The 24,630-nt window shown below is 43.8% G+C and overlaps 1 protein-coding gene across 11 annotated transcripts in view; it reads left to right on the top strand.

The window, feature by feature from the left end:
- Nucleotides 1-24,630, top strand: part of FOXN3 (forkhead box N3) — a 395,933-nt gene that overhangs the window by 219,202 nt on the left and 152,101 nt on the right. For all 11 annotated transcript variants that reach the window (XM_057733100.1, XM_057733103.1, XM_057733104.1 and 8 more), the window contains one exon: nt 196-332. In XM_057733100.1, coding sequence (XP_057589083.1) covers nt 196-332 — 137 coding nt within the window. The remainder of the gene's footprint in view (nt 1-195; nt 333-24,630) is intronic.

The following is a 24,630-nucleotide window of genomic DNA, read 5'->3' as shown; positions in this document are numbered from 1 at the left end:
GGAATTCACAGAAGTGCATTCCTTGGTATTCTGTTGTCAGAGGACAATAGTACAGTAGTTAAGGCTGGCAGACAGTTACAAAGAAGTGAGAGGCTTTTAAAAATAAGTAACTGTGATGAGAGCTATACTTCTACTTACTGCACAATAGGTACTGTCTCTGTATTAATCACTTTTGTATTTTAATTTGCTTTGCAGAGTATCGGGAAAGGGTCACTGTGGTGCATAGACCCAGAGTATAGACAAAATCTAATTCAGGCTTTGAAAAAGACACCTTATCACCCACACTCGAATGTGTTCAATACACCTCCCGCCTCTCCTCAGGCATATCAAAGGTAAGCCATTCAGACTTGTTTTATTTTTGAGTTTTTGTTTTGTTTTGTTTTTTCGTCTACTGAAATTCCATTATTTTGGCAGAGACAGGCACTGAAACTAATTGAATAGGCTGTATGATTTAAAAAAAAACTAGATAAATGAGAAAGCAGTGAAGTATTCTTGGAGGCATATCCATTGTTGCATTTTCTGCAAACCTTACCGCTTCTGCTGCTTGGGACGAATGTGTCTCCTTCCAGAAGGTTTCGTGGTAGGTGAAATGATGTCTTCCTGGGTGGAAACATTTGCAAAGGAAAGTTGACAGCTTTAATGTCTCAGTGTGTGGCGGTCTGTAGGGATGAGAGTCCAGGAATGAGTCGAGTAAGCGAGTCTGACTTCCCATCATCTGAGCAAGAGTGTCTCCAGGTGTCTCAGTGAAGGACGCACTGAGTTGTTGCCATTCCCCGTCTCCAAGTAGATGGTGTTCCAGAGTGATCGTTTTGTTGTGGTTACTTGGTGTTTGCCTCTTCAAGGAAAACAGCAAAGAACAATAGAGACTTGGATTGCCCCTCACATACCCGTTTGTTTTGAGGCAGTGAGGTCATAGGTGCCATTTTTACAGAGATAGAATTGGAGGGAAGGATATGTAACCTGTCACTTACAAAAAAAAAAAAAGTTAATGGTAGATTAAAAAAAAATAGCCATGTAACACAGAACCTAATTTTAAAATTGATTTTCTCTTGCATAATGCTTCGGTTTGAAATCTAGCCTTCAACTCTACAAAAACATTTTTTTTCCTTTAATGTATAGAAATGTTTCTGTTGTTACCACTCAGTTAAGAGATGTGATCCTTGGACTACAAGTTTATGTCAGTGAAGAATGCGTGAATTCATAGATGTCAGTAGTTTCACAGTCCCCGTCATTGCAGATTCTTTCGCTCATCTGGTGTTTGTTCTGCAGAAGGGAGCACAAAGTGATCCTCTGAAACAGCATTAATGAAGTTCTTGTGCATCTCAGTTGAGAAGCATTCCATCACAGACCCTAGACAATCAGTCTTCAGCAAGAGACGGGGAGGAACAGCTGGGCTCTCTGAGAAGACTGCTGTATGTCTGCCTTTGCTAGGCGATTAGCATGATGGTAGCCATAGCAACTGCAGCGTCTCCATAGTAACGCGTAGCTGAGACAGGTGCAGTTGCATCACAAGGCTGTTTGTTGCCTGGCAAAAGGACAGGCCATTAGTACTTAGATATACGCTGTTGCCTTAGAAACAAATAACCCTACATAGCAACTACAGTTGGTTTGAAAGATTTGGGGGAAAAAAAAGGTTGTAGCAGCTTTTGTCTATGTTCATAAAAATCAGTGGAAGCATACTTTATTGGAAATGACAACTTGAGGTCATATAGCTGTAGCAGATAAAATGGGATTTTCCAAAGCAGCCCAGCCATTATTGTAGAAATGTCCAGAAGGGCAGAACCATATGCTTCATTTTCTCCTTGTGGCTGTAGCCACTCCTGAAATTGGGAGAAAACTGGGATTGGAGTGGAGACTTACTGATATACAGGGTTGATGGGGGAGGGGATGACCCTTATTATCACTGGAATAATTCCCAGATTCTCATGTTCCTTTGTCATTCTGCTCCCCTCAGCCTCCAAACCCCACAGAAAACCCTTCACTTTCCTCCCCGTTCGTACTTCGGAAGTATTTCATATCCTTTTGCTCCTAAGAAGTTAAGAACATAAGTGTTATTCACTGGGTCATATCATTGGTTCATTTAAACCAGTATTTTGTTGCCAAACACGACCCCAAGGGAAACACAGTAAGTATTTAATAATTTGAAGGATTATAGTAGAGCTCTGGGGGTTGCGAGAGGAAAGCATACTCAGGCGAGAGGCTTTATGAGCTGGCCTAAGCTTAATGACTTCATTTGATTATTTAATATAGGCATACAAATGCAGACGAACCGGAACTTTTGTAATGAAAATAATTTCTGTGACATCCAGTTCTTCTTCTCCCAGTTGACTGAGGGGGAAAAAAATTTCCAACTCTACCCATGCTGGAGCTTAGATTTCACCTCCATAAAGGTTACTGGATGTGGAGTGAGAAGACATATCAGATTCTAGCCTGCCTCTTCCATGTCTTAACTCTGTAAGAACAAGTCACTTCTATTTCCTGGGGACTATGATCCCTTCATTCTGAAAGCTCAGAGTTTGCTTCAGTATTCTCTGGTGTGTAAAATGGTTCTAAGCGTCCTAAATGCTGTATGATTGTACAATATTTGTATAGCTGACAGTGATGTAGTTAGTTCCATTCTTAGCCATCGGGCCGCTTGTGGACATGACTTAGAGAAGATGGAAGTGGGACAAAGCGAGCCATTAAACAGGGACCACACATGACGACTTGACACGATCTGGCTGGGTCCTCTGTGATACAGGGAATCACCTCTCTGCCCCGCAGGGTTGCTGTGTGGGGCACCTGGGAAGTGCTTGGATTTCACAGAGCTGGTACTTAGCATGCTGAAGATGGTGATTACGCTAGATGGGTGGTTATTGCTAGTACTTGCAGGTGTGCTTGGCAAGTAGCGCCCAAGCTGCAGGTGGCTGGAAACTCTGCAGAGAAAATGAAGCATCTGAAAACACTGCCCCCGAACCTTGTTCACATCCAAATATAATGCTAAATATTGCAAACAGAGACTTGTACCTCTGTTTGCCAGTACACCCTTTTGGTGGATATATGTTAGAAGCATCACCCTGATCTCTGCCTTCATCTTCACTGTGTGCCGTGCCTTGTTCTTCCTGCGTGCTGTGTCCAAATTTCCCCTTTTTATGAGGACTTCGGTTATACTGGATTAGGGGACTGCCTAATTCAGTATGATCTAATCGTAACTAATTACATCTCTTATGACTCCATTCCCAAATAACATCACATACTGGTAAGCGGGACTTTAACATGAATGGGGGGGTGGGGCGTGGCGAACCCACAATTCATCCTATAACGGCCCTTTTCTTAAGTAAGGCATTTCACTGATAAAAATAGGGAGAAGCAGAAAGTAAGGAAGTGTTAAGAAAACTAGGATGTCAAAGGCATGCTGGAGCCAACCAGAATTTGCTCGCAGTGGCCAAAGCTGAGACAATTTGAACAACAAATAAATAATATAGCGTTGGGGTATAAACCCAAATATGAAATACATATCTGTGAATCCATACTGATATAAATAAATGCTCAAATAAATAAAACAGAGTGGAGACAAATTTCCCATACAGAAGAATTCTAAATGATTTATGTAGATATTCTCCCATTCAAGGAGTGAGAGTTTTAACTCCCCACCCCTGGAGTGGCTGCACTGATGACTTACTTCCAAAGAGCAGAGTATGGAAAAGGGGTAGAAAAGAAAGTTTATGGTGGGAAAACCTGGCAAACAGTACCTTGGCCAGGTGATCAAATCTAACAGCATCTGTGATGTGAAGTTGACAATATGTACCTGTGATACGATGTTGAGAAATTGTCGCTTCACCTCTGTTGTCCTCCTTCCCAAAATCCATAACTCTGCTATAATCAGAGAAAAACATTAGACAAGGTTTTGTCCCCAAGTTGGGGGGAAGGGGATTTCTTCAAAATATCTGACCAGCACTCTTCAAAGCTATCAGGTCATCAAAAACAAGGAAAGTCTGAGAAACTCTTACAGACCAGAGGAAGTCACGAAGACATGGTGACTAAATGGGTAATGGGATCTCTTGGATAGATTCCTGGAACAGAAAAAGGACATTAGGGAAAAACTAGTGAAATAGGAATAACGTGTGCAGTTCAGTTAATAGCAACATACCAGTGTTGGTTCCTTAGTTGTGACAAATGTGCCATAGTAACCTAAGATGTTAACCTCAGGCAAACTGAGTGTAGTGTCTGTGAGAACTCTCTGCGCAGTGTCTTTGTAACTGTTCTGTTAAAGAAAAAGCTGTCCCCAATACCCAGAGTAGTTGAGTTTTTCAGTTTTAAATATCCACGTCCTTTTGGTTGAATTGAAAAGTGAAATCACTGCATCACTGAACAGTTTGCGCTACCTATTTGGAGTCTGTTTCTGTCATTGTTATAAGACACCTGGAGAGCTGATGGTTAGGAGCTGTTGCTTCCACCTCTCTCCCTGGGATCTGCTGAGCACACCAGGGGCTTCGCTGGAAGTTGGCTCTTACAGTTCTTGGAACTTTATTTCTGTGAAATGATGCTCAATTGTGCTTGGCAGGGTCCCGGAGGCCGAGCTGCCCACGCCAAATCAGCTCCCTTTAGTTCCCAGCTTTTGCCAGCATGACCTTCAGATTCTAGATCTGGAAAGAGGCGGGAGGGTGATGTATTTGGGTTTCTTGACTGTACTTCTTTAGGAAAGTCCTATTATCTGTTTTAATGGTTTTGTCGCCTGTGCCCCTCTTTCGTAGACGTGGGATTTCTCATTAAAGGATATGCATATTTTAATGCTTTTGATATAGAGATTGCCAAATTGCCTTCCAATTTTAGACTCTATTCCAGTCTACACTCCCACCAACTTTTTAGGAGTTTCCCCTTTTCTAATCTTTCTCCATGTCTGATGGTCAAATAAACAGTTCCCCAGTGGGTGATCTCAACTTTTATGATTTTGATACTTTATAGTGGGGGCCCTTAAACTTTACAATACTCAATTCATACCCTGTAAATAGTGGACGTCCCATAGCAATGTTTATGACAACAGATTGTTTTCAAAAGTTATGTATAGGGTCTTATGTAACATCATCCTCTTTGGGATAGGCACCAATTCAGAATCAGTTTGCAGGAAAAAAAAAACAAAACATTTTAATCGTCTCTCACCATAGGTGGGAACAGGTTTTACGATGAATCAAACAGTATGCTTCATAGAGACTTTCCTGGATGGTCATTTTTTCAGAGAAGGGAAATTTAGTAAAATAATTTCGTAATTTGGGAGCTAGAGTCACCATAGTTTTATGCTTCCTCGGTACATCCAGGGAAATCTCAGCATCTTATATGCCTCTGGTCTGTATGCTGGGGCAGCCATGGTTGGGCTTTAGGAGAACATAAACCCAATTAAGGACACTTCTGTTCCCCAGTGCACCTTTCATGTTTTGTTTAAATATCTTTACTCTAAAAATAATGATAACATATTTTGTATTTTTTATAAAATATTATAGCCTAACATGTGCAAAGCTACAAAAATCCACATTACTTTTATTTGCTGATCTAGGTCTGAAGATTTTTTTTTTTGGATAACTTTAGAGTTTACAGAATCATAACATTTCAAGAAAGTTTCTATTGCTCTCACCCATTTTTTTTTTAAATCGTATTCCGAACATTTAAGCTTATCATTTAGCTCCTTATGTTTCTTTTTGCTTCTTCAGAGCAGTTTAATGAGCTGCTAAAGATACGTTAATGGCCTCTCCAAAGATTTTGGCCTTTCACATATTGAGGGTCTTAATGAAAATGGCTGATTTTAGTGCTGACTCAGCATAAAGGTTTTATTTTTATCCTGCCTGCTGCCCTATTCATGTGCTTTGAGCTTATTCTTTATAATTTTTAAAAAATGTCTACATAGCAGAGTAATACTGCTAAGGATATAGAAATTGTACAGAGTGGTCAGTATATATTTGAATTAAGGGAATCATCAGGGATTCCTCACCAGGTAAGTAAGCATTGGCTGGAGGAGAGACCCTGTGATGGCAGATGGGGGACTGCACTGGGAGGAGGTAGGGAAGGTAAGGTGTTTAGGGAACTCATCCTTTTAGACAATTAGAAGATTAGAAAATCCTTAGGATGTTAAGCTTGTTAACATAACCATGTTAATTCTTCCACTAAAATGCTGAATTTGCACACAGCCAGGAATAGCTTATTCATTGCTTGGATAGCATCCAGTAATTTTTTAACTTATGAGACATCTTTCATTCCAGTTATTCAAAGTGGTGTGCATTTAATTGTTGGCAGAAGAACTGCAAAGCCACAATAAAATCAGTTTTAACTTGTATTGTAGGAGTTTAATTGTTAGATTGTTGTGTCATTGCAACTTTTAATTCAGTCAAGCATAAAGAGTGAACGTGAGGCTTTAGATTAGTTCCATCATTATTACACATTACGCTCCTTATATTTACTTGTAAGCAACATATTTGATGGAAACCATAAATAGTTTTTAAAAAGCTCCTCATATGCAATACACTTATTTGTGTAAGTGTAATTAAAAAGGGTGAGGTAGTAGGTATTTTGAAATCATGTGTTAAATTGCAACTTTGCTTAATTTTTTAAAGAATATTAAATTTAAAAAAAATCTATATGAAGCTCCCTTGTGCTAAATATGTAGAAGGGTATGCTAAATTAATGTGCTAAAATGAATATGGGATTGAATGACAAGATTTTCTAATAATATACTTCGAAGTAAAAACTTTATTTTGTTAAAAAATTGGAGGAGACGTCATAGGAAAGGCTTACAATTATAGGGGTTCACTCATATGTAAAAAACAATGCTCATTTACAGAGTGAGCTTTAAAAATCCATTAGCTATAATTTTGTTTGCATATCAAATCATATTATCTTTTGAGTTCTGTTCTATTTAATGAGTTGGTCTCAGAATATTTTTAATCTCAGCATTTTCCTGCAGTGTGCTGGCCATTGTACATTGCGTCCTCATTCCATCCTCCATTATTTTATTTAAATGGAAAACAGTCTGTTATCTTTGAGCTCTTATGTACTAGGTGTAGCGCATGAATATTGTGTCCAGTCATCCAATTTCATTCTGTTTTCACACTCACTTTGAAAGTTGAATGTTTAAGCAGCCAGGTTGATTATATCTATTTTATTTGGTTGCAGAGTAAAACTCATGGCCAAGAGAGCCAAGCTAAGTTCTTTTTCATCCTCTGAACTCTTGGGGTGCCCTCAGTCCCTGATTGGTATTCTGCCAGGAGACAGGTTAAGATCTCTTTAAATCTACTACCAATAAATTTCTGTTGATCTAACTCCTGAGATGATGGATAACAAAGGGGTTCTGTGCCCCTAATTCCTGGTTAGAAAGTTGAAGTATTGATGGACTCAGTATGAGTCTGAGGTCTTTACCGATTTGCTTCCTGTTTATTTGCGTCTCCAAATAGCCAGCGGAGGACCTGGCAGATTGCTGGTCAGAGCATCTTAGGCTCTGTCAGAGGGGGAGATGACTACAATCAGAGGGGAGAGATGACTCAAAGTGGGGCTGACCTGCATTCTGCACGTTTGTCAGCCCCTCACCTTCTCAGAGGGGGAGAAATCGATCTGCGTGTTAGAAATACGAAAGAGCTGTCAAAAATGCATGAAATCAATGACGTATAATGTGAAACAACAGACTGCACGCTCTTTGTTTTGCAGCAGTGTAAAATCGGCAAAATTTTTCATCACAATAGAAAATTAAAACCAACCACTGCCGTGTCTAAGACTCCTCTTTTCTCCAACTTCTGGTTACACTAAATACTCTTGGATTCCATAGATTAAAAAGAAGGGAGGTGAAGAAGTAGAGGTGTAATATAATTAGATTGGACAGTGGAACCCATCATTCATAAAAAATTCGAGGAAGATAGAATGGGGGTAGAATTCATGTACAGAAGTACGTCAGCCGTGAATTATGTTGATCAAAAATGTACTATAGGACTTCCCTAGTGGTGCAGTGGTAAAGAATCCGCCTGTCAATGCAGGGGACATGGGTTCAAGCCCTGCCCTGGGAAGATTCCACATGCCACAGAGCAACTAAGCCCGTGAGCCACAACTACTGAGCCCATGTGCCGCAACTATTGAAGCCCACGCGCCTAGGGCCCGTACTCCACAACAAGAGAAGCCACTACAACGAGGAGACTGCGCACCACAATGAAAAGTAGCCCCCGCTTTCTGCAACTAGAGGAAGCCCGTGTGCAGCAATGAAGACCCAACGCAGCCAATAAATAAATAAATAAATAAATAAATTTATAAAAAAAAAATGTACTATAGGTGATTTTAGGTTATGTTAATAAGAGATGAGTATTTGAACAAGTGGTATGAAGGCCGGTAATTCCCACTTTCAGTGTGGACCAGACCTCACTGGGATGTTTCTGACCAGTGGGAGGGGGACCTTAAGATAATGAGAAAAGTGGTGAGGCTGGTGGAAGAGCTGGAAATGTGTGATCTGGAGAAAACACCTTCAGAAGATCAGCATGTCAGTTGTCTTCAACTTCCACTAGGAGGGATTTGGGTCCAGTGGGTTGAAGTTATAGAAAGAAAGATTTGGGCTCAGTTAAAGAAAGATCTCTCCAACAGAACAGCATCTAACAATGACAGACATGTACCAGGAACTGGGTAAATGTTTGGGTGCAGGGGTAACTATTTGAGTGGGTGGGTAAATGTTTGGGTAGTGTGTGAACCAGCTCTCCTTGGAATGCTAGTCAAGTTGAGGTGACCAGCTGCTAGGGTTCCTAGAAGAGATTTAATTATTGCTGGGAGAATTGCAAGGTCATCCGTTCCAGCTCTTGTGATATTCTAAGTCTGTTGAGCTGCGAGCACAGGGGAGTGATGGAATATCACTCTGTAGCACAGTGTTTGTGATTCTCCAAGCCCACAGTGTAGGTTGGAAACAAAACACAGGGAAGTTATGCATGGCTTTGTTACCCAGAAATGAGAGGTCAGATTCTTCCCTTGAAATTGTTAAGTCCAGATTTCAAGGCCATAATGGGACTAATTTAGTTACTCTTCATTCTGTGTCACCCAGCTTTTTGATTCCTGCCCTATAATTACCTCTCTTGTTTTAGTGACACTTCTTTGCATTTCCTTCCGTGTGAAGAAAATTATCACTGCAATGTTTTGCCAAGCAGAAGATCATTTCCAAAAGCTGTCCATCAAATCATCCAGGCCTTCCCCCTATTGTTTATCCACTGAATTAATGAGAGCAACACCCACCCTCTGTATAAATCTCTGTGGGAGAGCCAAGCCGGTGTCCTTATTCTGTGGTATCCCATGTTTTGGGCCAGTCTCCGGTCACATTCTTAACCTTTTGTTTTTTCTTACATAAGGGCCACACTGCATTATTTGTCAAACCATCTTTGAGACTCTGCTGTGTATGTGAAAGGTGCGGAAAGTGTGAGAAGCATCACACTGTAATCCCACATTAATTGCTCCCTCTTGCTGATTTTTCATCCATCTGGAGACAGCATCCATAGACCCTTTAGACATTTTTTAATCCTTATCTTCTTAGATTGAGTTTGCTCAATCACAGTAGTGAAGTTGAGACATGTTCACAGTGTGTTTATCTACTTGTAAATGGAAACTTTTGGTCAAAGTCTGTTAACCACCCATGTCTCTCTAACAAACTTAGTACCCGTCCCCCTAAACACCCCCACCCCCCTTAAACCTTCCAATCTAGGTTGGCAAGAATAAAAGTGAATGGAATAAAAAAACATTCAGAGGAAACAAGTAGAAGAATTTTAGCAGCTTTCTCTTCTTCCTCCTCCTCTTCATCCTCCTCCAGTTGCCCTCCTCCTTTTCCTCCACCCCTCCCTCCCTCCTCCCCTTCTCTCCCCCCCCCCCCCGCCCCAAACCTTCCAGAAGAAAACCACTGGAGGTGGGTGTTCTGATGGGCCTTGGTGAGGTCCTCAGGCCCACAGCCCCCTGCCTGGCCTCATGTCTGCCCTCACTTGCTGGGGAGTGGGCCCAAGTTGGTCCTGGAGGCAGATGAACGGATGCAGCAGCTGGGACATCCTCAGGAGGAAGAGGCAAGTCTGAAACAGCAGTAAGAAAGCAGGAAAATGAAAAAGATTTGAAGATCTCAGAGCGGGGTGCTAGCATCCCTAACCCTCCCCTCTTGTCAGAATCCTGCCGTGTGGTAGAGCAGAAGTCCCACAAGACACCTTGTTTCGGATGAGTTTTTGGTGCCCTTGGGAAGGTCCGTCTGCCTCCTTGGGCCTCAAGTCCTCACGTGCAAGAAGGCACATGCAGGAGCACAGCCTGAGAACCCCACTTGCCCATCCCCGCCACCTCCTGCAGGCTGACCACCATCAAACCACACCTAGAGCAAATCCCAGTACGTCTCAGGAAGAGGCACGGGTTAGAACCTTGCCTGGGCCACTCACTAGCTGTGTGATCTTGGCCAAGTTACCTGAACTCTCTGAGCTTCCATTTTGTGATTCCTGTTGTGGCATAAGAATACCTATCTCAGGACTTCCCTGGTGGTCCAGTAGATAATACTCCAAACTTCCACTGCAGGGGGTGTGGGTTCAATCCCTGGTCGGGGGACTGAGAAACTAAGATCCCACATGCCATGTGGCGTGGCCAAAAAAAAAAAAAAAAGAATACCTGTCCCAAAGGGGTGCCTTGGGAATTAAATTAAGTAAAAGGCTGTATCAAATGCATTTGTGCGTGGCCCACAGAAAATCGATGCTTTTTAATTTCTCCTTCCTCACCTTTGCAAGACTCTCTTTTAATAATTGTGTAGTCTTGTTTTTACACATGCTGCATACCAATTTGACCCCTATATATTGGTTTGCATTGTAAGGCATCTTCTTATATTTTATCTTCCTTAGTTTCCACTAGATTTAAGATCTGTGAAAACCAGGATTCTTTAGAGTTCTCTTTCCCTGTGCTTTGACCCTGCATACAGGTGTTATTCAATAGATATTTATCAATGATTTCCCTTAGAAAGCAGAATGCAGATGATGAGAACAGTGCAAAACATATTCTTCTAGTTGCTCAGGGATGCCCTGGAGTAATTGGCTACCCTCCCTCCCTTTACTGTCACGAGGCAAGGGACATAAGGAGAGGGAGGGGGCAGCTCACTCTGTCTCCCTTCCCTCTAAGGATAATTTAGCGAGTTTGCAATATTGGTGTTTCTGGCTTTCCATCTCCTTCCGCATCTGTCTGCCAAGGCCCTGGTGTACCTCTGGGTATCACAAAGCCTGACTCTTTGGACTGGGTCATTCTTGAAGCCTAAGAGATCCATCAGGCAACTCTGGGATGGAAAGGTTATACATTCCAGGCTGTTGACTCCAAGGCACCAAATATTGTCAGAGGACTAAACATTTTGCAGCTGCCATAGAAAATGCAAATGCGCATAAGGTGGTGGCAGCCAGGCATCGCTCCCGCTTTGTCTCATTCATAATTCTTTTGAAAAGAAGCCTTCCTTTGCTCCTTTCCGAAAGGAAACCTCCTCTGAACACTTACTGCAGAACCGAGCACTTGAAAGGTAAGGCACTCTGGCTCTCCCTTCCCTAATCATAATGGGAGAAGTTTTCACTGCAGGCCGGCCAAAACATTCAATTGTGCTCATTCTCTACCAGGTACATAATCCGTGTTTAAATCTCTTGGCAGTAACTCATTAGTTTTTCCCCCTACATTCTTTTTTTCTTTGATGAGAACAAAGCCCGTCTCCTCCCTGCTCCAGATCTTGCTTCTTTCTCCCAGGAAATCTCATTGTTTCCCTTTCATCCCTCAAGAAGAAAGTCACCCAAATGTTATCCTTCCCTACCTGCTAAAAGATAATCTTGATTCTTTGTACTTGAAAATGTGTGTTCAGAACTCACAAATATGTGATGCGTAGGTCCTGGATTCTGCAGGAGGTGTTCTGGCCTCAGATCATGGCCTGACTCTGAGGACCCCTCACTTGAGCAGTGCCACCTCTAAGCTCTGTAGTGGGCTGTTCATGAGAGAGGCAGGTGGGGCATATGGTAACTCCAATGGAATTTTATTATTCAAGCCCTTTGAAGTTCCGTCTTTCTAACCCCTTTTACCCTCCCCTCTTAGATGTGGAATATTCTGTCATCACTGTTGTTGAAGTCAAAGTTCTAGGAAAAGCAACCTGAATTTCTCTAATACAACTTTTTTTTTTTTTTAAGGCACACGGGCTTAGTTGCTCCGTGGCGTGTGGAATCTTCCCAGGGCAGGGCTCGAACCCGTGTCCCCTGCATTGGCAGGCAGATTCTTTACCACTGCGCCACCTAGGAAGTCCTCTAATACAACTCTTTGATGCAGAGTAAAACAAAAATCTCTTTCCACCCGATATTCCAAACTTCTATGAAATGAACTATGTAATGAATGTAAGCTTTTTAGCACTGTAGGATTATAGGCAGACCTTGGAGATACTGTGGATTTGGTTCCAGACCGCTGCAATAAAGGGAATATCACAATAAAATGAGTGATAGGAATTTTTTGGTTTCCTGGTGCATATAAAAGTTATACTATACTGTTGTCTATTGTGTGCAGTAGCATTATATCTAAAAACACAATGTATATATCTTAACTTAAAAGTACTTTACTGATCACCAGAGCAAATATAATAATAATGAGAAAGTTTGAAATATTGTGAGAAATCACCAAAATGTGACGCAGAGACACAAAGTGAGCACGTGCTTTTGGAAAAAAGGGCACTGATAGACTTGCTCAATACAGGGTTGCCACAAACCTTCAATCTGTAAAAAATGGAATTATCTGCGAAGTGCAATCACGTGAAGCACCATAAAATGAAGTATGCCTCTATAAAGAATTTAAAGTGTAATTAGTCCCTCTTGCTTTGAACCTTAAACCATTCTGGGTTTTGGCTGCGAGGCAGGAAACCAAGCATTTATTGAACATCCACTATGCACCAGGCTTGGTATAGCAGATATCATATTGCAATCTGTCTTAATTCTTATAAGAATCCAATGAGATTGATTTTATCATGGTTTACGCTTGAGAGAACTGAGGCTAAGAGAAGGAGTCCTGTGTCTGCACATGGCAGGTCCCCCAGCTCATAAATGGCTGAGCTGGGACTTGAGCTAGCAGAGTCTGCCTATTCTGACTCCAAAGACTCAGCTCTTCCCACCTTAACTTGGCACCTTGTGATCACTTCCTTCTATGGAAATAGTCTCCAGTGTCTAATAGTTGAAGGGATGCGTCCGGGAAAGGAAGACGGGCACATCACTGTTTAAAAGGCGTTTTCAGTTTTGTAGCGTAATGAGGGAGGGACAGATGGAGGTGAGAGCAGTTCGGAAGTCGATCACATCTTTGGAGATGAGGGTCTAAAACTGAGCTTGTGAGGAGTCGATTACATCTTTGGAGATGAAGGTCTAAAACTGAGCTTGTGAGGAGGGAACAAAGACAGTTGGAGGGAGATCCTGGGGCTCGGTGAGGAGCGGGGTGGAGAGGAAGCTGAGAAGGGCCCGACTTGTGTGCATGAAGGAGGGCTCCACAGAGGGAAGTGGAGGGAAGTGAGTCAGGACCACGGTGTGTGTGTGTGTGTGTGTGTGTGTGTGTGCGCGTGCTCACATATAAGGATCACTTCTGTAAAATGTAAAAAGTAAATGTAAATGTGGGGTGAAGGGAGACGCATACAATATTTTCTCAAAGTTGTGATTTGAGTTTTGTGATTTGGGAGGTTAATAAGAATAAAGAAATTCAAAGTTCTGCCTGCTTAATAAGAATAAAGAAATTCAAAGTTCTCAATATTAAAGGACTTGCCTTGAGGAATTCCCTAGTGGTCCAATGGTTAGGACTCTGCACTCTCACTGCCGAGGGCCCAGGTTCAATCCCTGATCGAGGTACTAAGATCCCGAATGCCTCGCAGCGTGACCAAGAAAAGAAAAGAAGATCAGTGTCTGCCAAATGTTCAGTTTAAGTAGAAACAAAATAAATTAAAATTAAGAAAAGGACTTGCCTTGTCCATGAATTCCACTTTCAGAGGTCATTAAGGTTTTGTTCTGTTTTTCTCCTCTAAGCCTGCTTAAATACTCCATCATCTTTGGGAATAAGTGGCCACACAACCACCTTTCTAATCATAATTTATGTGTAATTAAAAAAAAAAGTTCGTAGGGAGAACTGACAAGAGCTAACCACCTTTTTGGGGTTGACTGTTTTTTTGACCGTTGTTAAAGCAATATATCTTGTTAACATTCTTTTTAAAAAACTCTCTAATCATTGGCCCAAGCCTCCAATGTGTATGAACTCAGTATTTGTGAAATCAAATGAATAAATGTAGTTAGCATCCTTTATTTGACATTGAAGTCATAAAATGCATTAAAGATAAAGAATTAACTTTATTGGGAAAAGTCTTCTGAAAACTCCTGGCTAATTCTGGTTGGCCCACGTATATACAAATGAAGCTGTGAATAACTATCAAAATACTTCTGTGAAAGTGTGTACTTGCTAGGGCAAGGCCTTTTTTTTTTCCCCCTCTGGCTGTGCTGCATGGCATGTGGGATCTTAGTTCCCTGACCTGTAGACCTGTAGGGAAAGTCCCCGAAGGCAGGCGTCCCCAACCCCGGCTGTAGACCCGTATCCCCCCACGGCCTGTTAGGAAGAACCAGGTTGCATAGCAGGAGGTGAGCGGCAGGAGGGCAAGCGAAGCTTCATCTGCTGCTCGCTGTCGCTCACGTCACCCCCCGTCGCTCACGTCACCCCCCCCCCGTCGCTCACGTCAGCCCCCCGTCGCTCACGTCAGCCCCCCGTCGCTCACGTCACCCCCCCCGTCGCTCACGTCACCCCCCCGTCGCTCACGTCAGCCCCCCGTCGCTCACGTCACCCCCCCCCCCCGTCGCTCACGTCACCCCCCGTCGCTCACGTTACCCCCCGTCGCTCACGTTACCTGCCATCGCTCACGTTACCGTCTGAACCATCTCCCCCGCTTCCTTGGAAAAGTTGTCTTCCACGGAATTGGGCCCTGGTGCCAGAAAGGTTGGGGACGGCTGCCCTAAGGCAAGACTTAGATTGTAGGAAATGATAAAGCTCTCCCGGTCATTTTGGCTTATGTGTGCCAAGTTAAATGGATTCCTTGGGTGGCAAAATGCAACAAGTGAGGATGTTTTCAATAATCTAAAAAGGTGTCGGAATGATACTAAATTTGAAAGAATTGAGTGAAATTAATGTACTAGACCGTAGACCTGCTTTACAGTTAGTCCTGGAAAATGTGGTTTTAACAAAGTCTCTAGATCAGCATTAAGGGAACAAGAGGTGGGGAGTCTTAATCACTAGAGGGTATTTTTTAAAATTATATGGGATCTTGATGGTGGAGGAGGCTGTATGTGTTGGGGGGACTTTTCACTCAATTTGCTGTGCACGTAAACCTTCTCTTATTGTCTCTTATTTTCTTTAAAATGTTTACGAAAATATATGAATGGCGTGCTTCTAGGGGATCAGATATAGTATTACTGTGAGGGGTTCTCACCTCCCTCTGAGACTGTCTTATGTCATAGAAAGTTGGGGCAGAAAAGAACCTAAAACCTTCCAGTTTAGTTTCCCCAAATGGGTACTACAGTGAAGTTTCCAGAGATGTTAAGACTTTCCTGTTGAATATATGTGGAGTTTTCCATAGCCAATAAATTTGGGAAATGCATCTCATTATAACTTTGTAGTGAGCTAATTCCAATCTTTTCCACACTTTATTAGGCACTTTTTTTGAGGGGGAGGGGCACATTTACCAACATATTCCAAGGAACACCGATTTGGGAAAAAGTCATCTAAAATAAGGGTGTTTCAAAGCACAAGTTGCCACTCACTAATGGGTTGTGAAATCAGTGTAGGGCTTGCAACCATTTTTTTTTTTAATGAAAAATAATGGTATAGAAAATACCAGAGCGGGTTGTACTTGGAGAGTAAATGTTACTTTGTGAAACTTTTGTTTCAGTTATGTATGTGGGTTTGTGTGAACTCAGTCATCATGAAAAACCTATTTCTTACTGTAGACCATGGCCAAAAATATTTTGGAGGTCACCGGTCCAGTTCAGTTCCAACGTTTTATAAATGAAAACACTGAAACTCATGTGGTTCTCAAGATCAGATGGGGAGTTAGTGGCAGATAGAGTCTGTCTACTCTTCATCCCCTTTCACCTATACTAGCACTCTGCCAAAACCATAAATTGTCCTGTTTAAAAAGCAGCACTGGTGGAAACAACCCAGATGTCCGTCAAAGACAAATGGATAAACAAAATAAGGTTTATATGCGTAAGGGAATATTATTCAGCCCTTAAAAGGAACGGTATTCTGACATGTGCTGCAACATGGGTGAGCCTTGAGGACAGTATGGAAAGAGAGAGAAGCCAGACACAAAAGGACAGGTGTTGTATGATTCCACTTACATGAGGTTCCCAGGCTAGCTAAACGCATAGAGACAGGAAGGAGATTAGAGGTTCCCCAGGGCTGACACGAGGCGCAGCCAGGAGGGAGTGGTATTAAACCACTCTGGGTGCACAGTTTCTGTTTGGAATGAGGACAGACTTCTGGAAATAGATGGTGGTGATGGTTGCACAACTATGTGAATGTACTCAGTGCACTGAATTATACACTTAAAAATGGTTAAAATGGCAAATTGTATGTTATGTATATTTTAAAATAATAATAATTAGCATCCAGTCACAAAATAACAACAATAATAATAGTAATAATAAAAGCAGCATAGCATTTCTTTCAGACAGACCTCATCTTACAGTCTAACATTCCTTCCTTTGGCCCTTCCCCTGTGCAGGGCCAAGCACTGAGGACTCTGAGGCCACCTGGGCAGGCTTCCTAAGCTTAGGAATCCCTGGAGCAGAGTGTGGCCACGTGTGGCCTTGATTCTAGAATCCTTGGCAGGTGACGACTGGTAGCATTTCCACAGGTGATGCATTTTACGGCAGTGAGTCCCGCTCAGCAGATGACCTTTTCTGTGCTAATAGCTGATTTTCCAACTGCAGCATTTGGATAAACCCACAATTTGCTTTCCGAAAGCCAAGCAGAAACGTATTTCATGGTTTTTCTTTAGTTTTGCCCCTCTCCTCAGTTGGTCTTCAGCCCCGACCTGTTGACAAAGAGCCTGTTCTCCTTTTCTCTTCCCTCCTTCTTTACAAAACTGCCAGGCTCGCTGCAAACAGCCATTTAAATGAAATGCTACCATCCACCGCCTGCATTCTCCACTCTTGCTTCACACGTTTGGGTATGAGAATCAGAAGAATCAGGGTGAACCAGAAATGAGAGCGGGGTGACCAGAAAGCATAAAATGGATGTGTGTTTCTTCCTGGGAGCTAAGAAGGTTTTTGCAACTCCCAATGCAAGGCAACTTCTGCCCGTAAAAGTTGCAGCAGATGGGAGTCACCGATTGGCTCTTTTTGAGGACGTTGGAGATTTCTTTCTGTCTGGCAGGCACCCTTTTGCTTCCTTCCTGTTCCTCCATAGATACTGACAAACAGCAGGTCTCTTCTTGCAGAGACCCTGTTGGAATCTCTGCGGCCCTTAAGTCAGCATCTGCAGTAAAGGAAACTGGGAAAATGCCTCGGAACTTAACCAGTGAAGATATTTAACTTGGTTTACTGGGAGCTAAGGAAGTACTTCAAAAATAGTTTATTCTTACGTTACCTGAAATTTGCTGTGAGTGAGCCTGGTAGAATCTCCCGGAAGCAGGGGAATATATCATGATATTGACCTCAAAACCTCGCATAACCTTGGCACTGTTGATGTTTATGACCAGAGGATTCTTTGTTGGGAGGGGGCTGTCCTGTGCATTGTAGGATGGTTTGCAGCAACCTTGCCCTCTACCCACCAGTTGCCAATAGCAACGCCCCCCCCCCCCCCCCCCCCCGTGATGATCAGAAATGTCTCCAGACGTTGTCCCGTGTGCCCTCGGAGGTGGAATCGTCCCTGGCTAAGAACCATTGGCAGCCAGGGTTCTGCTGTGTTCTGAGTTTTAGGCATTGAGGACTTCGTCAGTTGTTATTCTGGAAATAATGGGAAAGGGCTTGGGTTTTTTGTTTGTTTGTTTGAGTCCTGCCACATTCGTATAAAACTCCAATCTTTAAGGTGTGTGTAAAGTGTCCTCAACTGTGAGAAATTCATGCCTAATGCTGGGTGTCAGGTGAATCCATTACCCATGTCCTAGGCTTGTTCTGTGATGGGTATTTGGTTATGATTTGGGGTCTGAGTATCCCTGCCTCTGCCAGTCACATGGCTGAATGATATGAGCAAGTTACTTACTTCCTCTCCTGTGTCTCTCCTTCCACGTCTAAGTGGAGGATGACACTTGCTCTTCATCTTATTAAATAGCCATGATGTGGCCAACTTATCTGCTGAACTCATCTCATGGGGTTGTTGTTTGGGACCATGGAATTCTTCACGGTTTCATTACCTGTTCCAGAGCCCCCAAGGGAGTCCCAGGTTCCATCTTCCAAAAAGCAAAACATCCATTTTCTTCCCCTGGGCTGGATAAGCTGGAATGTTGCGTTGTTCAATCCTCCACTGCTGCCGGAGCTCCCGTGTGCCATGCTTTGTGCAAGTTACTCAAGATGCTTTGAGGATGAAGCTGGTTTCCCATCACATGCTAGTTTGAAAGGTGGACTTACAATAAATCTAATGTATCATGAGAGTTGCTTTCTAACACCCATACAGAGTACTGTGGTTTAACCTTCCTGCCTATTTTGAAGCTCTTCCTAAGTCTGAAGAACTGATGGTGGTGATGATTATTTTGGGAGGTACTAGCGTGCAGTCTGGGGGAGCACTGTTTTGGGAGTCTGCAAACCTGGCTTTTTAAAAAAAATGTGGACACTGGGACTTCCTGGGTGGCGCAGTGGTTAAGAATTCACCTGCCAGTGCAGGGGACACGGGTTCGATCCCTGCTTCAGGAAGATCCCACGTGCCGCTCAGCAGTTAAGCCCGTGCGCCACAACTATTGAGCCTGCACTCTAGAGCCCGTCAGCCACAGTTATTGAGCCCGTGTGCCGCACTGCAACTACTGAAGCCCGCGCACCACAATGAAGAGTGGCTCCTGCTCACCGCAACAAGAGAAAGCTGATGCACAGCAACAAAGACCCAATGCAGCCAATAAATTAAAAAAAAATAAAATAAAAGATACGTTGGCCTGGTCAGGGAACTAAGATCCCACGTGCTGTGAAGTGCAGGAGAAAAAAAAATGTTGACACTGATCCTGATTAGCTGTGTGCCCTTTCCCAAATCACTTCCTGTTTCTGGATCTCACTTCCTAGATTTATAAAATGATGTGTGGGCTGGATCATCTCTGAGGTCCCTTCTGACTCCAGCAGTCTGTGCTTATTGTACAAATAATTACTTTTGTATTATTAAATACTGTAAAATGTTTTAAGGCTAGAAACCTCGTGATCAGCCAGCCTTTATGAGGAGGATCCATTGTGTGTTTTTACAGTGGTTTCCCTGCTCACTTGTGCCTGGTGGGGAGACTTGCACAACTCTGGTGAGGCCGGAGGCCTTGCAGCACTTAGAGGCCCCACTTAAGGCGTAAACCAGAAGTCTGAAAGATCAGAACAGAAGTCTTGCCCTAAAGCTCTGTAAGGAAGAGGCTATCTCTAAACAGACCCATCCATTTCAGAGGGCTTCTTTCCACAGGGCTTTTTGGGGGTGGGGGTACCTTTTAAAACCAGTATCTTTTTGTTCACCTGCGGAATTATATAAACTCATTAGATTCAGGTTACCCATTCCTTCTGTGCCTGAAGCCGTAGGTAAGTTTACTGTCCAATTTAAACCTGTCTCCACACCTGTCACTTCTGGGTCCTGTAAGCTTCCATCCCTAGCGTTCCAGGGTCGGTCACCACAAAGGTGGCTGTAGCCAAGCTCCCAGCAAGGGATGTCCAGTCAGGGGTAAGATCTCTAGGCATATATAATGGGAGAGGAATATTCCGAGCATTCTTTTCTTTCTCCAGGACAGCTCTGTATGCTTATTGACCTTTCAGTCGTAGTCTTGAAGGTAAAGCTCACCTTCTCCAGGAAACCGCATTTTGAACTCTCGCTGCACGTCAGAATAAATTTCCCAAATCACCTGGCTGATACTTGGCAGATAGTGCCTTATATTGTGGTCCTGTATGTAGATGTGCTATTTCTCTTAAACGATTGTAATCATCTCCCAGAGCCGTGACTGTGTTTAGCCACCTGGAAAGACCCTGTGGCCCAGGTCGGGCTGTGTGCAGATGTGTGTGCGTTTGAGTTAGACACCAGTAGACGTCAGTGGAGGGAATGGATGGCTCTGGGTGTCGGGCGCTGGGAAGCACTCAGTAAATAGTTGTAGGATTGGACTGAATGGTAAGTGCTTAAATATTTCACCGTTCTCTAGTCTTTCTACTTCATGCCTTTTACTGGGGGTTAGAAAATAAGATGAAGCTGTGTGTACGCAGTAACGAGTGATCAGCAGTTGCTAGCTATCTGAAGAGCCGTAGAGCTCTTAGCTGTTTTACAGCTCTGATTCTTTTTTTTTTTTTTGTAAAGCAGTGTTTACTATTTCTGGCCATTATGTACACTAATATAAAAATTTAATTAGACCCTTTCTTTTCAATTCATTATTACAGCCCTGTTTGTTTGCTCTCTCGACACAGCCTGTATTGTGGGAACACGAGAGATCAATTTTCTATCACGAAACTTATTACTTTTGACTAAAGTCCAGTGCGCCTGTGAGTGTTCGCGCCACTCTGGGTGCCTTTGCCTGCCGCTGGAGAGGGTTGTGGGTGGTCAGGTGAGCTGAGTGTTCAGGTAGCCAGGACGAGTTTTGATTTGGTCATTGTCCTCCTTAGGGCAGCACGTGGAGCAAAGTTAAAAGGCTGTGCAACCTTGAGATTAGAAATATGCATGTGTCTTATTCATCCCTCATTCTTTAATTTTTTTTAAGTAGCTAGAGAGTTGAAATTAGGTGTAGAGTATAAAGAGAGGCCTTTTCTTTCAAGAGCACGTATAAAAGAAGATGTCCATTCCGGGAGGGCGGGGACCTGTAGTTTTGTTCATTCTTTACCTCCAGGGTTCACGCAGTGGCTGGTACTTGGTAGCTGTTTGGTAAATAGTTGTTGAGTGAGGATGCATGAGATGAATACTAACTAGTTTTGCTCTTTTAATCATTGATTAAAGTGTATTCTGAATTAAGAGGGTCTCTGTGACTGTTTCTCTAAGTCTCTTGGATGGGACTGCTCTCTCGTGTTGGGAGATGCGACCACCTCTGTCTTCAAGGATTGCATCTTCGATGCCTACCTTGGCAGGGCAGGAGCTGGGCCTGGTCCCTCAGAGGCACAGGTATCGCCCAGTGCAGCTCACACAGCCCCTGAAGACACAGCGTGAGCTTGGGAGTCACACACACCTAAGCGCAAAGCCACCTGCCACTAGCTCTTGATGTGGGGCAAGTAATATAACCTCTCCTGTTGTCTGTTCATGGATCTAGAAAGCTGGGCCAATGTTACCTACCATCCCGAGTGGCTGGTACGTGATAAACGAGGGAGCGGGTAATGTCCTCTGTATTGAGATGTTAGGTAAATGTATCCCTTTAAATCCTCTACCTTCTAGTGGGTGTTTTCCATCCTCCCCTGTACTGAACGGTTTACCTCTTACTCTTGCATGAAATGGGGCAGGTGGGAGAAAGGGCCACAGTAACCTCGGTTCCTTGGTGCTTTAGGGAATCTTTGATACGGTGCAGAGTTCGAGGCTAAAGCATGAGTGCAGGAAGGACTCATTCTAGGTGGGAGCAGCAGTGTCCAATGGAACTCTCTGTGATGATAAAAATGTTCTGTATCCATGCTGTCCCAGGCACAGTCACTAGCCACAGGTGGCTGTAGAGCAGTGGAAATGTGGCCGGTTTGACGGAGGAGCTGAATTTTTAATTTCGTTTCATTTGAACTTGAATGTAAACCCATCCCATGGCCAGTGATGAGCACATTGAACGATGCAGCTCTGGGGCCTTGCTAGGGCTTAAGGACTGACTAGTGGTCTATCCATTTCCTGGGAGCTTGTGTGAAATGCAGACTTTGTCATCACCTGAGACCAACGAGATCAGAATCAGCACAGGTGGCTCACGTGCACGTTTGGATTTAAGAAATACAGGGCTTAGTGCTCTCCACGGACTTCCGTGCAGCTGTGGTACTAGGGAGGCTGGACACTTGCTGCTGGAGGGTTCTCACTGTCGCCTTTGCTTTCTCGGCTACTCGCACACCCTAATGCGGTCTCCAGGGGACCCATGCGTGTGGGTCTCTGTGCATTCCTGTGGTTGAGCGATCAAAGGAAGAAGTTATGTAGCTTTTAGCTCAGGATTAAATGCTGTTTTGCTTATTCTTTCTCATAAACCTCCTTAATCTCTATGTTCCCATGTTTTCTCCCCAAAAGGTAACTCTTTTTATCTTCCCACTCATCTCACTATAGCTTTATTTTTCCTACTACTTTGCCTTAAACTGGTAAAGATGTGGGTATATATGTATATATTCTCTCTCTTTCTCTCTTTTCCTTTTCAAATGTTTCAAACCAAATCAGTACGTTCGAAGTTGTGGTTCTCTTAATGCTTCCAGCACTCTGGCTAATGATAAATTTTTCAAAAGGATAAACAACATTTTCTATATGAAATGAGAGAAATGTCCCCCCACCTCTCTGAAACTATTAATAATTTCTCTTCTGTAATGGGACTGATTTAGCCGTTGAAACAAGAGAAAACCGCAGATTTCTTTAACATCCATCGGTCAGCTCACTTTGGCTAATGGGGATGTTACTTGGCTCATGCTGGCGTCAGCCAAGCTGGGAATTTGATGGAGACTTTTCTTTCTTCCTTTCTTCCTTCCTCCTTTTCTTTCTTTCTTTCTTTTTCTTTCTTTCTTTATTCCTTCCTTCCTTCCTTCCTTTTCCTTTCCTTCCTTCCTTTTCTTTTTTTCTTTCCTTGCTTCCTTTTTCTTTCTTTCTCTCTCCTTCCTTCCTTCCTTCCTTCCCTCTCTCTCTCTCTCTGTCTCTCTCTTTCTCTTGGTTTTGCTGCTTTGGGTCTTCATGGCTGTGTTGGATCTCTCTAGTTGTGGTGCGCAGGCTTCTCAGTGCAGTGGTTTCTCTTGTTGTGGAGTGTGGACTCTAGGTGCTCAGGATTCAGTAGTTGCAGCATGCGGGCTTAGTAGTTGTGGCATGTGGGCCCTAGAGCACGTGGGCTTCAGTAGTTGTGGCTCACAAGCTCTAGAGCACAAGCTCAGTAGTTGTGGTGCCCAGGCTTAGTTGCTCCGCGGCATGTGGGATCTTTCCGGACCAGGGATGGAACCCGTGTCACCTGCGTTGGCAGGCGGATTCGTAATCACTGCACCACCAGGGAAGTCCCTGATGGAGACTTTTCATTCTGCCCTCTTTCCAGTCTTGAAGACATGATGTGCTGATGGCTCTCCACCAGATGTTTGTCTATGTGATGTTGGTGGCAGGTTGCAGAATTGTATTAAGCTGCATCTTGGGAGCTGCCAAGGGCGCCGTGAGGAAACTGAGGCAGCGAGCTAGAAGGGACGCCCCACCAGGGTTCCATTGTGATGTGTCTCTAAAACAGACCCACGGTCACAGCACTGGTAATTGAGGAGCCACAGTCTGACTCCTGGCATTTTGGTTCCAGAGTTTGCACAATTCACCATTCCCAGCGCCTGCCTTTGTTCCCTGCCAGGAACGGGTCTCTCCCGTATCCCCTGTGCTCCCTCCTGCTGAGTGTGGCTGCCGTTGCATCTGGTCTCTCTCTCCTCCTCCAGGTCTTTGCTCAGATGTTACCTTCTCAAGGACGCTTTCCCTAGCTGCTCTATCAAAAACAGTGCGCGTGTGCGTGCTCACACACACCGCACACATGCATTCAGACACACACAGGCACGCGCGCGCTCACATACAAGGTACACACGCACGCTCACACACGCACACACCCCGACCTTCTGTTCCCAGTGCCCTTCTTTATTTTTCTCCTTAGCTCTTATTCTTACTTGCATCATATACATTTATATGCATGTGTTTTGTTCACCTCTGTGTCCTCCAGATCTAGAGTAGCGCTCAGCCCCAGAGAGCACGAGGTAAATATTTTTGAATGAATGGAGGAATGAACAGCTCTCTGACCTGGAGAGCTGCCAGTGCTTCCCACTTGGACTCCTCCTTGTCTCTTTCCTGGTGCGCTTCCTCCCTCGGGGTGGCCGGGGCGAGCCCCCTGAAACTCCTACTTGCCCTGACAGTTCCTTCCAGAGGCTTTCTGGGTTTACGGCTCCTGATAACTTTACTACTCCCCTTCCTTCACCCCTCCCAAATTTCCCTCGTTTTTTGCCTCTGCTGCCACATCGTTCCCTGTATTCTCTGTCCTTCCCTCCACCGCTCCCTGCAGACCAAGGCACTGTGTCCTCAGATGGCCTGAGCTTCATCTCTGCGGCTTTTACGTGTCATCACCGTGTCCGTCGACTCTAAGTTACGTGAGGACAGGAACCACCTCTATCTTGCTCGCCTTTGCTCCCCCACCTTCAGACTGAGCACCCTGCACAGAGTAGGTGCTTGACAACTGGGTATTGAAGGATGAATGGGGCCATTCTATGGGTAGAAGCAAGTCTCACTTCTCTAGAATCCAGTGTTTCTTTGGCACTACGAGGCCTTACTGTTCAAGCTGTGAGATTTAAAGACAAAATG

This window comes from Hippopotamus amphibius, chromosome 4, assembly GCF_030028045.1.
Source record: "Hippopotamus amphibius kiboko isolate mHipAmp2 chromosome 4, mHipAmp2.hap2, whole genome shotgun sequence".
In the NCBI taxonomy this organism is placed as follows: domain Eukaryota; kingdom Metazoa; phylum Chordata; class Mammalia; order Artiodactyla; family Hippopotamidae; genus Hippopotamus; species Hippopotamus amphibius.
The sequence above is the reverse complement of the archived record's forward strand: the minus strand, read 5'-3'. Positions and strand labels throughout refer to the sequence as shown.